The sequence below is a fragment of the Leptinotarsa decemlineata genome, unplaced genomic scaffold, assembly GCF_025532065.1.
Source record: "Leptinotarsa decemlineata unplaced genomic scaffold, Ldec_3_MD MMD2_tig00026307_RagTag_RagTag, whole genome shotgun sequence".
Lineage (NCBI taxonomy): Eukaryota > Metazoa > Arthropoda > Insecta > Coleoptera > Chrysomelidae > Leptinotarsa > Leptinotarsa decemlineata.
Window position 1 is genome coordinate 14,980,892 of NW_027412681.1, and position 12,545 is coordinate 14,993,436.

At 34.0% G+C, this 12,545-nt stretch overlaps 1 protein-coding gene across 1 annotated transcript; it reads left to right on the forward strand.

Moving 5' to 3' along the window:
• The first annotated feature begins 7,267 nt into the window (after positions 1–7,267).
• Positions 7,268–10,109, forward strand: LOC141485114 (uncharacterized). The gene is made up of 3 exons (XM_074181154.1): positions 7,268–7,830; positions 7,943–8,158; positions 8,216–10,109. Exons 1-3 carry the CDS (start codon positions 7,752–7,754, stop codon positions 8,578–8,580), a joined length of 660 nt encoding a protein of 219 aa, XP_074037255.1. The 5' UTR covers positions 7,268–7,751; the 3' UTR covers positions 8,581–10,109.
• The last annotated feature ends 2,436 nt before the right edge of the window (positions 10,110–12,545 follow it).

A 12,545-nucleotide genomic window follows, 5' to 3' on the forward strand; every position in this document is an offset into this window, starting at 1 on the left:
GCTGTGTTGATATTTGAAAAAGGACCCATTACCCAGTCCTGTATTTCCAATTTTAAAATGTCTTGGAATCGTTTTGCGAAATCACTGTGGAGGTTCTCCAAATGTTGGCAGTAAACAAGCAAGTCGTCGTTGTTGAAGAATACTGCTGACAAATTAGGGAAATTGCAAAACTCACGTCTGCCGATATATTATTATTGTATGAGAGCAATTTGGCTACAAAAGCAGCAATGACTTTTTACGTTTTAATCAAGTTCAAGTCGACACCTTGAAGTTGGAGACTGATATCTTTGAATAATTTATACAGGTCTGTCAAGTACGCGATATCATTCTTTGCCATGATGAGGCTGTCGTGCAATTCTTTGTCTATGTTTTCTAAGATCTCTATTACAGAGTCAAATAGATTGTCGATAGACAATCGACGAGTAAGACAGTTACCTCTTGATAACCAACGCACTTTTGTGCGAAATAGCAATCGGTTGAAATCTTCATCATTAACAACACGAAGCTAATCAAATAATCTGTCATTTAAAGAGCTGTTTCTGATTTTATTGAATGCTTTGATGATATATTGCAGTGATTGAGAGAGGCGCTCACTCAAATTTTTCGCAACCAAATGTTGCCTATAAATGACGCAATGTACAGCGAGCACATCTGGAATTTCATTTTTTTTGAGTACGCTATGATCACAAAATTTTTCCAGTGCATTAAATATGATTTTTCCTTTTGTATCCATCTCTAAATTTCTGGCAAATAGTTGTTCTTGATATATATTCTCATTTTTAATAAAACTCACGTATGAAAACAATGCCTCATTGGTTGGTAAAGTGGACTCATCTAACTGAATTGAGAATTCAGTAGTATTCAGGTAATTCCACAATGACTCTTCAATGTTTCCAGCCATTTCATCAATTCGTCTTTGCACGGAACTATTGCTTAAAGGAATTTTTCGGATAATATCTGCCGCTGGTTTATGGATCACACTAGTTATTACGTATTTCATTGCCGGTACAAATAAATCCTCTCCAATAGTGTGAGGTTTACCTGTTCGAGCAATTAGCAAGGAGATATTATAGGAGGCTCGGAGTACGTTGTCGTCTTGCTTAGAAGCCACTGAAAAAAGTTTTGACACAGCTGGCTGAGCTGAGTGTTTCTTTTCCAGTTCTTGAAAATAAGTCACACTTCTGTATTTTTATCTGAATGCATTTCATTCAAATGATCTTGTAGCTTTGAGGGTTTTACCGCTTCATTCGAAAATGTTTTTGGCAAAGAAGGCACGTAGGCGAAGATGGATTTGTGGGATTTTCAATAAATCCATATTTTATATATTCCGCGCTATACTGCCGTTTCTTTTTTTTAGCTTCCAACATAATTTTGTCATCAAGAATGCCGAAGTAAAGAATCGAGTATTGAAAACTCACTAATGACACCACTCACAGTATTCACCACCGCACGTACAGCACTTTACCTAGCTATTCGCTAACTGAATTCACTTGTTTTCGTAATATCATCGAATGAAATTACTGGCTGGATGGCGCGCGCGCTTTTATATGAGGCAGCGGGCGGGCCTAGTACTTTCGAGAATGGAGACTAGAAACTTCTCGCTTCGCCTTGAAGCTTACCGCCATCTATTGTACAGTTTGACAACTATCCGACAGGAAATAGTTACTGTCTAGTCCCCTAGATGGAGTTACACGAGGAAACGCGCGTTAAGCGTAAAGGAGCGGTAGAATTTGTGTTAAAAGCAGAAAAAACATTTTTAAATTAATTATCGCCATCCTAAACCGCTTCAACACTCCCCAGTCTTCTCTGTGCCCTTTACTGTCCCCCAATAGGCCTTCAGCGCCCACAAAGGGGCGTTGTCGCCCACTTTGAGAAAGACTAATATTAACCATCAAGGGAGATATTTAAAACAATAGGCACAGAATTTTTCTGGTATGATCACTTGGACTCCTTTCTCATGTAGAACTTCAGCATTCCATTCACAGAGGTGTTGAGTACATCTCAAGTGATACAACTTAACAAATTCAAATTAACAGTTGAATTTTCAATGTTGGGTACATTAAGGAATGATCTGATATTGATTTTTTCATCATGATTTTTTTAAATAATGATTTTTTTATTGAAAATCTGAACGAAATAAGTGCGACAAGTTCTCAGTTTTTGCTCCATCTATGAACATATTTACATAGCTGGGGCAAATTCATTTCTCGTATTGAGAGTTTTTGATCAAATGATTCATTTTATATTATTGGAGTTTTCAACGAAAATATACTTGTTTCCAATTCTTTTCAGAAGTGATTTTATTTGGGTTTCAAGAGTAAAAATTATATTTTTCCGAATCATTATTCACCTGAAGATTTCTAAATATTGAATTTCATTCAGTTTATTGTCCCAAGAAACAATGAATGCTTATAATTAGGGACTATAACTAACTACAAAATATTTTTGGGAAAGAAAGTTTTTGCTTTCTAACTACTCCATCTTGATATGAAAAAAGAATGAGGAAATCTTCCAAAGAGAGGAAGGAAGTAATCAATTTGGAAATAAATAACTCTATACATGGATGTGTAGATTATGCAAAGAAGTAACTTTCAGACTTCTTCACATGATCTACACATCCATGTATGGAGTTAATTATTATTCGAGACTAATTAGTCTCGAAAAAATATTCATGAATGAGCATTCATTGAAATCAAGCTTCAATGTATGTTCATTAAGCCAAATGAGAATTTCATCCATTACTTCTAATTCTGATATTGAATAATTTTTTCAACAATATCAACTGGATCAAAAGCTTCGCATAAGAGACAAAATTTGTTATTTTTATTAATTTCCATTCGAATTTGCAACGCTAGAGGTAGTATTTGATAGTTTATTATCTATTGAAATGAAACGATTGTATGGAAACATATTTCAAACGGATTCTCAATATTTATATCGTTCAGATTTGAACTTTCAACTTTGATTTTTCTTTCTCATTAGTTTAGTATTTAGTATTCAGTAGATAACTTAAACCTTTCCTCAATAATTCTGAGGTTGAGTTGCTGAATTGCTTTTGGTAATAATATTTGGTAGTAATATTTCGGTCAGCCGGTAGCCAAGCGGTTCGGCGTGGGTGCTTTGTTCACTCACTCGAATTGACTGCCGTGTTGGTCGGTGGTTCAAGCCCTAATCTGAACGATCGATCTTCACTTGCTGCCGTCCAACCCGTGTTAGGAATCACACGTTAAAAGGTAAGACCTCGTTAATCCTTAGCTCGCACAAGTTTCGACTTCTGAGGGTTGTCGTTCGTAGGGGTGCGACAGCTGGTTAACGGAAAAACAGATTTTTTTTTTTTTTAATATTCATATTTTTCACTTCGAATAGTTTGTTCAACGAATTTATTCAAAAAGTTTTCAAAAAATATTTTGAATCAGAGATTTTTTTTAAATCAAAGAATTCATTACGTTCTTTAATCAACTCTGTCAAGTGATTTCATTTTTTTCATTGAGTGACCAGTTCTTAGGTACAATTTTTGAATAGTCCTGACTAATTGGATTCTTCAGTAGTTCAGAGAACAATCGTAGTCACTGACAATTGTTCAACTTCCTGATTGAACTACCTAATTATGTTAGTATTTTTATTATGGATGCACCAAATAGTGGTTTCACCGGATAACCAAATACCGGATACTATTCGGTTTAACAAATAAATTGATTGATGTAGCCGTTACTACGTGGAAGAAGATCATCATGAAAAATGAAAAATGAAACTTTCCATAATTTTACCACTTTTATTTGTAACTATCGTTACTGTAGTTTCATCCTATATGGACATTTTTTATTTTATTAGTTTGAAAATGTCCATATAGTACGAAACTGCAGTAACAATAGTTACAAATGGATAAATTGATGGATGTAGCAGTTACTACGTGATAGGAAATCATAATGAAGGAAAGAGAAATGAAACTTTCTATGTTTTTTACCACTTTTATTTGTAACTAACGTTACTGCAGTTTCGTTCTATATGGACGGAAAATGTCCGTATAGGACGAAACTGCAGTAACGATTGTTACAAATGAAAGTAGTAAAAAACATAGAAAGTTTCATTTCTCATTTTCCATTCGGTTTAACCTTCACTGAACCGGATATTCGGCCGAATTATTCGGTTTGAATATTGGTTTGAAGTTTAAAAATGAATTTCGATACAAGTTTTCGAAATAAATGTCGATTCGATTGGGAAAAAATGTTGATTTGAAGTTGAAGTGCTTGATTTTATGAGATTTATTCAATACATTCTTCATAGGATTTCTTTGATATATAATATAACATGAATCTTACAGTTTTATATCGTGTCGTGTAGCCAAGAAATATGCCGAATATATTTGGGACCAAAACCGAATAATTCAGCCAAATACAAATAGTGAGAAATGCCGAATATGCCGAATACAGAATACAGAATAATCCGGTCAATCTAGACAATGGAAAATACATAAATTTACAACAAGCTGACAACGCGTGTAATTGTTCTGAACATAGTTAAAAATAATATTTTGAAATTCCGAATGATTGCGATGCCTGGAAAAAAATTTATTCGAAGTCAAAGGTCAAAAATCTCGGAAAAAATTGTTTTTTCGCGATTTTCAGGAAAACGGTGAGTTTTATCATGGAATAACTTCAGATAAAAATTGTAGATCATAAAATTCTCAACAAAAAATGTATCGATATTTTTTTTTTCTTAGAGCCACTGTTTCTGAGATACGACGAGTGAAAAAGTAGTAAAAGTCGTAATCGTCATTATATGCACACGTTTCCACGCCACTTATGAGGTAGTGTACTTAGTACATTTTTTTAACGTGGTTTCCCCAGTAGGCCTATTCCACATGTCTGTTGTGATTCTTTCAAATAGAAAACTTGCATAATAAAATATATTAGGAAGGGTTGGAAATTATAAAAGCGATTGAAATTTAAAAAATGTAAAAATGTATTCATCTGAGTCATAAACTTCATATACTTCTTCTTGTCGCTCTTCTACTTGGTATTCTTCTTCTTGATGTTCATCCTAGGTGCAGGTAAACTGCGCCGAGAGTGATGTATCGCATGTTTCCTCGTTGGTATCAAATAAATCCTCCACTATTGGTGATTCAGCATTAGAACATGACTGGCCTTGACAATGTGTACATGCCAGAGAACACAACAGTTCAACTTTTTTACAACCACATTTTGCGCTGCATCCCTTTTTACAGTTGCAAAAAATTGTGTTCAGCAGTTTTTACGGCGCAAGTGGGAGTAAAGTCTGAATAGGTTCTAATGCATTGTCGACCAACTTCCAAACCCAGTCTTTTGGGTCAAGCTGATAACCAAGCCACACTTGAACTTGGTAATATACCCGGAAAAGATGTTGATGAGCAGCAACTGAGGTTGGAGGAAGACAAGCTAATTGCACCTGTTTCTTATTTTTAGTGTTTTTTGCAAAACATGCATATCGATACTCATCTAAGCAGGTGGTTTTTCTTGGAGCTTTGTACATAGAAAGAAGAAACTGTATCCCGTTGGTGATAATTTTTTGTTGAGTGGAATTACTTTTTTCGAAAGCTTCAGCACATTGAAGTAAATCTTGTTTTTCAAACATTTTAAAGACTGTTGCTTTAACCCTCCTGTAAAATGCAGACGTTGTATCACAGCCTGTTATTGCGTGTAAAAATAGTACATGATTTCGACTCTTTGCAAAAGTAGATAAACTTTTTGACGAATATATTTCAGTTCGACTTTGAGCTTTTTCTGGCTTTAGAAAAAAAATAGTTTTCTCAGGTGGAGTTCGAGCAGTAAGAAGTACGAGTAAGTCTACATCTTCGCCAACAACAATAGTTGTATTCGTCAAATTGAATTGCTCTATAGCTGTTTCAACAATCAATACGTCGGCATCGTTATTAGCCTGTTTAATCAATATATTTTCGCCAATAAACATATCCTCTAACATTGAAATGAACCGAGATTTGTTGTGAGTATTTGCAAGAAATTTCTGTTGATTGGTAGGAACTGTCATAAGTTCATCAAATAGAATATCGGAAGATGAAGATGTTGCTAATGTTCAACGACGTTGTTCTGCAGCGTTAATATTTCTCGTGCAATCATCATAGCTATCAAATACGACTGTAATTCTGGCACCAAAATGTCTACGTACATGCTGAACGTAATTATCTGAAATAATGCTAAATGTTCATCTACTATCCCACACAACACGATGTAGTAAGTATTTACCGTCAATAATGCATATAATGACGTTTACAACTTTTTGACTCGTCGTATCTCAGAAACGGTGGCTCTAAGAAAAAAAAAAGGATTGATACGTTTTTTGTAGAGGATTTTATGATCTAAAATTTTTATCTGGAGTTATTTTATGAGAAACTCACCGTTTTCCTGAAAATCGCGAAAAAGCAATTTTTTTCGAGATTTTTGACCTTTGACCTCGAATGAATTTTTTTCCAGGCATCGCAATCATTCGGAATTTTAAAATCTCATTTCAATTTATGTTTTGAACAATTACACGCATTTGCAGCTTGTTGTAAATTTATGTACCTTCACTCTTATTTTTTAGTCTAATTTGACCGGACTAGAATACCAAACGAATATTCGGCGCATCACTTATTTTTATTATTGTATCGATTTTTTCTTTCCTTCTTCAAAGTAGCCACTATGTATATATTGACGAACAAAGTGTCACAATAAAGTTTTGTTAGAAATACTTCCCAGACTTCAGTGAGAAACGCGAATAAGTGGAGCATAATAATATTCAGTGTCCAAGTTTGAATCACTTTTTTTCAGCCCCGCAAAATCCTGTCATCTATCATGAATTATTCCTGTCGAATCGAAAGGATTCGCGTCAGGCTGATTGCTCAAAGATAGCTCATAAATCTGTGAAGGCGAAGGATTAAAACGTCGATATCCGAACAAACTTTGAATATCGATGAATTTGCACTTAATCTTGTGGGAGGACAGTATAATGTTGATAAATCACGACTGGCAAAACGTTTCGACGTTTTGAGACAACTACGTGAAATGGGCGGGATTCGGACAAAGGCTCATTCATTACTGCGTGTCTATCTATTGTTTGGCTGGAACAAATTCGACTTTTTGTGAAAGTAATTCATCTTTGGAAGTGGGAAAGTTTTAGAAATTTGTTTCTGCCAGCGTCAGCGTCAAACATTATTTGATGTTTCCAAATCTTTGAGAAGCTGCTACCTTTTACAATTCCAATACTTGAAAGTCTGAAAGTTTTATATCATATCGACACCCCCAACGAACAAGGTTGTAACTCAACTTAACGTACTTTTGAGTTTTAACGATAGGCATACTCAGCACAAAAAGACGCATCTGGCAATATTAAAGACGTATGTCTGCATACAATAGTTTCGCTAATACGTAGTTGAACATGGTTGTATGAGATATTACATTTTGTGATTCAACGTTAAAAAGAATGTAATAAATAATACGTCTTTCTTCAAATCTGATATTATTATCGAATATTTGGAAACAAAGATGTTAAAATAGATACAACTTTGTTCTTCGCATAATTTTTGGGACTATTTTTGAAAAACAAAATACAAATCGGGTCACAACCTTATTGCATGAATTTCTCCTTCAAATTCTTGGATGCTTGCGGAGTTACTGCTTTGTTCTCACCAGACCAACATTCGTTTACCTGTTGACAGCGTGTGTGATATTAGTTTTTTCTGTTCGTTTTTGGAATTGTGATTAAATAATATTTACAAAATGCATTGCGGTGAGCAGCGCAGTAATAAACTATTAGAAAAGGCTCTAAAGGACAGTGAAAAAACAAGTTATTCGACAAGTAAGTAGTTTTTCTCATTCTTAACCTCACTTTTTTCATTTTATGTTCACACTTTTTATTTTAATATCGTATCGTGAATGCATACATTGTCATATTTATTTTTGCTTTTCAGAAGTGAGTTTCGGTGCCGATGACCAATCGTATTCAGATAGAAGTTCAGTTATAGACCCCGAAACAATCATTCAAAATGGCGAGGAACTATTTCAATTTAAGGAAAATCTACGACCACGCCGCAGTAACTTTCTATCTGCATATTGCGAATCGGCATCTAGCCGGGAGAAAGAACCTTTTTCCCCAGATGTGTCAGAGTATGTTCCGTCCCATGATGGTAAGACAATAATTATTTTATTCTTCCACTTCAGCTGATTGATCTATTGGTTTTCAGAAAATGGTGGTTCCGAAAAAGATTACTGGCAAGAAGAAGAGGAATTAAATGAAATTCCCGCAGAAAGTGTTCGTGATATTATTCAGCCAAGTACAAGTTCGCCTTTGAATGCAGTGGCGTTCACTACTACACAAGATGACGATGCGAAGAAGAATACTAAGAGGAATATGTCAAAAAAATCTAATCTTGGGCGTAAGAGAAAGAGAAATCCTGAAAATTGGAAAACTAATATACAAAAGAGAAAGAAAAATGCAGGAGAGGAATTCATAAATAAGGGTGGTAAATTAAAAAATATACGGCAAATGAAGCAAGGCTGTAATGAGAAATGTAAAAAAAATGCTCTGAAAATGTGTCTGTTGCAATGAGAACTAAAATATTCACTGATTTTTGGGCCCTTGGTGATCATAACAAACAAGGGGAATTTGTAAGCAGAAATGTAGAAAGAATGTCCAAAAAGTATGTTCTGCTGCAGAAAATTGAAACATCCAGGCGTCACTGGTACTCATTTTGTATCGATGGCAAAAAAATTCAGATATGTAAAAAGATGTATGTCGATACTTTAGATATAACTGATAAATGGATCACTACTATTCACAAGAAAATTGACATGCAGGAATCTAGTTGCGCTGTGCTTGACGACAGACGTGGGCATCATACTAATCGGCCACATCAGATTTCTGAAGATGTCAAAGCTACTGTCAGGGCTCATATTTTGCAAATACCATCAGTGGATTCCCATTATGTTCGGGCCAGAGCTTCGACCGAAGAAAAAGAAGCCTTACAAAAAGAATATACAACTCACATAACGTCTAAATTTGTGGTCAGGGAATTAAAGTAAGAGAATAAATCAGTCGCTACAGGCAGTAGCTCAGTTGTTTTAGCAATCTATGACCTTCAAAAAATTTTGCCAACTCCAATGTCTGAAGTTTCGTTATTCTATTATAAACGAAAATTAGCCGTCTATAATTTTACTATTTTTGACGTGGGAAACAGAGAGGGCTTTTGTTACGTATGGGATGAGACAATAGGCAAAAAAGGTGCCAATGAAATTAGTAGTGCCGTTTACTGGTTTATTGAAATGAAGGTTATAGAGGGGTTTAAAGATTTTGTTTTCTACTCTGACAATTGTGGAGGGCAAAACCGAAATAGAATTGTGTTTTGTATGTATGCCTTTGCTGCAAAAAAATTTATTATCAATATAACACATGTGTTTTTTGAAGTAGGGCACACTCAAAATGAAGGAGACTCGATGCACGCCCTCATAGAGAGACGCAAAAAAAATCAAATTGTTTATGTTCCTGAGCAGTGGATATCAATAATACGATGTGCCAAATCTTCTGGCAAGCCATATACTGTGACTGAAATGAATCAAGGTAAAATTCTCAATTTTAAGGACTTGATGAATAAACAAAACAATTTTGATGTTGGTGTAGATAGTAATAAAATCAAAGGGAATAAAATCAGATGTTTAAAAATAGAAAAGGAAACCCCCAACCTGATACAGGTGCACTATGATTTGTTATCTGAAATTTCTTACCAAATTGATTTAGAAAAAAAACAAGGCAAAAAATCCTCCAGGAACTTGGCAAAAACACAGAACTTACCTGATGCTACCACTATTATACCCTCAGCCTACAAAGGTCCCCTACCTATTTCCAAAGCTAAGTACAAAGATTTAAACAGCCTTTGCAATTCAAAAGCCATTCCAGAATTGTACCACAATTATTACAAGAATTTAAAATATATTGATGGAGTTGCCCAGGACCCTTCTTCAGATTCAGAATAATGTTGTTGTACTTTAAGTAAATGTTAGAGTTTAAGATTTTGTTTTTCCCAGAAGAATGTTTTGTTTTTGTCTGAATTTGTTGGTTTTTAATAAAACATCATAAAAACAGTTTTACCTTCTATCTAAACCAAAATTTGTGAAAATTATATCGCACGAACCAGAGTTATTTCAAAGAATACAATGTTTAAATAAAACATACAACCTTTTAAATAGTCAAATTTGAAAACACAGACAAAAATGCTTTCAGAAAGGTTGTATCAATGAGTTACAACCTTATTCCTAAAAAAATCATGAAAATAGTGAGGGTTGTATGTCTGTGAATTTCGCTTTTCTAATGACTTGAGAAATATTGAAAAATATACAAACACTTGGAAATAATCCATCTAAATACTATACGGTTGTTCCAAAGCGTTAAAATTAAACATTTTTTTGTTATAATTTTTACAAAAAAATTTTTACGGTTTTTTGCCTTTCCTCGAAAGTTGTTGAATATGAGTTACAACCTTGTTCGTTGGGGGTGTCGATATATACTTTATTGGGATCCCTGCACTTGAATCAATTGGATAGTTATTCAAATTCAAAAGAATTACATTAAAAACAATTGCAGAAATGAAAACAATCACACTTATCAGAGTACTCATATTCACAAAAAATTGCAAACTACTCAAAATGAATATAAAAAATCGTATAGATCACAAATTAGTGAAGAGAAAACGTCCACAATCTCATAAAAAGAAACTATCTAGAACGTACCCATATATCTGAATATTATGAAACGCCATTTTGACATTTATCACCAATTTATTTTTGTATTAATTTCAATTCATACGAACTGAATTGAAACAAAACTATCCGCTCTGTTCCCAAACACAAATTTGACTGCCACTCGACATTTTTTGCGATGCAGAATATTCCTTTCATTCAAATTGAGACCATTTTGTGTAGTTCAATATCGAATTTCGGAAAATATAGAAGAATATGGTTTACGAATGTAGTCATACAATTTTAAAGAATCTGTATGACTACATTCGTAAACCAAATTCTTGATACAGTTTTTTCAAAACTGTATCAATAATATAATATCAATTTCTTTGGCTGTATTATTTGAATTGTTCCCTCATTTATATACAATATGTGGACATATAAGGATATACAGGAATACCGTTAAAAATAGAAAACCACAAAAATATGGAAATCATTCGAATAGGATAATGACGTTCCATTAGTTCCTACGTTTCAAAATATATCACCCAGTTTCTACGAAATACGAATTTTTAGGATATAGGAATTAAATTGGTGTGCACATAATTATATTGCATTTTTATTTTCGGAGCTAACGCCATCTTTACGTCAACTACCCAAACTGTTGAGGATTATTCGACCGTCGTCATCAGTAGTGCCGCTGGTTTCGATAATGGAAATGAATTGAAATTATCAGTAAATCAAAATAACTCGCGATTCGAAGTGAAGCATTAGAAGACAATTTAATTTGATTCAATACAAAATATTCTCATTTCTACAATTTCTTTCGAAGCAATAATCATTACAGTATCAATGGGAGAAATCACGATAATTCTTGCCGTGAGGGCGCAGAGGGGCTTGGGGTTACTTTATTTAAGAAACACTTTATTGTGAGATTTTCACTATATAAAACACATTTTTATAGTAACGTAACATGTGTTTCGCTCTACAACAGCTTTTTCAGGCGTGTCTATAACTAAAATCTACATATTCAATGATTTATAATGTTTTACTATTTGAAGCATCTGAATTTGAAGTACTCGAGTTTCACCTACCCAATTATTGTTGAAAATGGGAAATTGTATTTGAGAATGAATCAAATAACATCAACATGAGAAAAGTATAGAAAGTGTACAAACTCATTTCAATAAACATGTGATGAATGAAATTACTTGAGCTTATGTAGGTGTCAGTTAATCACCAGTTTCCACATCTGAAAAAATATTCAGTACTAGGGAGTTATTTATTTCTATTTGGTCATTCAGTAAACGACATGAATTCCAAAACCAATTTATTTCTTCAAAATATTGACTTTCAAAATTTTTTCTTCTGCTTATTACACGCCATAGTCGAGATTGAACTCATGTGCTGTTGCAAGATGGTTTGCAGATGTGGAATTGGTCTCTCCATTCAAAGAACAACTTTTATTCTCTTCAGTACTTCGGGAGAAAGTTCTTCCCATTGGGCCAATATGAGATTGGTCCTCGTGATTATTTCGTTATATGGTCAGTATACTAACCTTTATATGATTATGGTAATATACTAACCGCCCGGTTAGTATACTACCATATCTGTCGAAAAAATCATGAACTTTCAAATAAGACATCATCTTGAAAAAATTCATTGAAACATCGATAAAAATAAAAACAATAATGAAAATTAATTGGCGCTCCGGGGCGACTTCATTGATTCCAGTGGCGCATTTGCTTTTTCAGCTGCAGGAAAACCCGGAAAAACCTTGAAAAATATACTATATTGCCTTCTGAACAATCAGGGTTAAGACCGGGTCACAGTTGTGCTACA

Excerpts from the sequence above, each read along its gene's own strand:
- LOC141485114 (XM_074181154.1), top strand. The coding sequence starts at position 7,752 with ATGCATTGCGGTGAGCAGCGCAGTAATAAACTATTAGAAAAGGCTCTA. Across the intron at positions 7,831-7,942 it reads AAAAACAAGTTATTCGACAA|AAGTGAGTTTCGGTGCCGAT; the intron begins GTAAGTAGTTTT and ends TTTGCTTTTCAG. Across the intron at positions 8,159-8,215 it reads GTATGTTCCGTCCCATGATG|AAAATGGTGGTTCCGAAAAA; the intron begins GTAAGACAATAA and ends ATTGGTTTTCAG.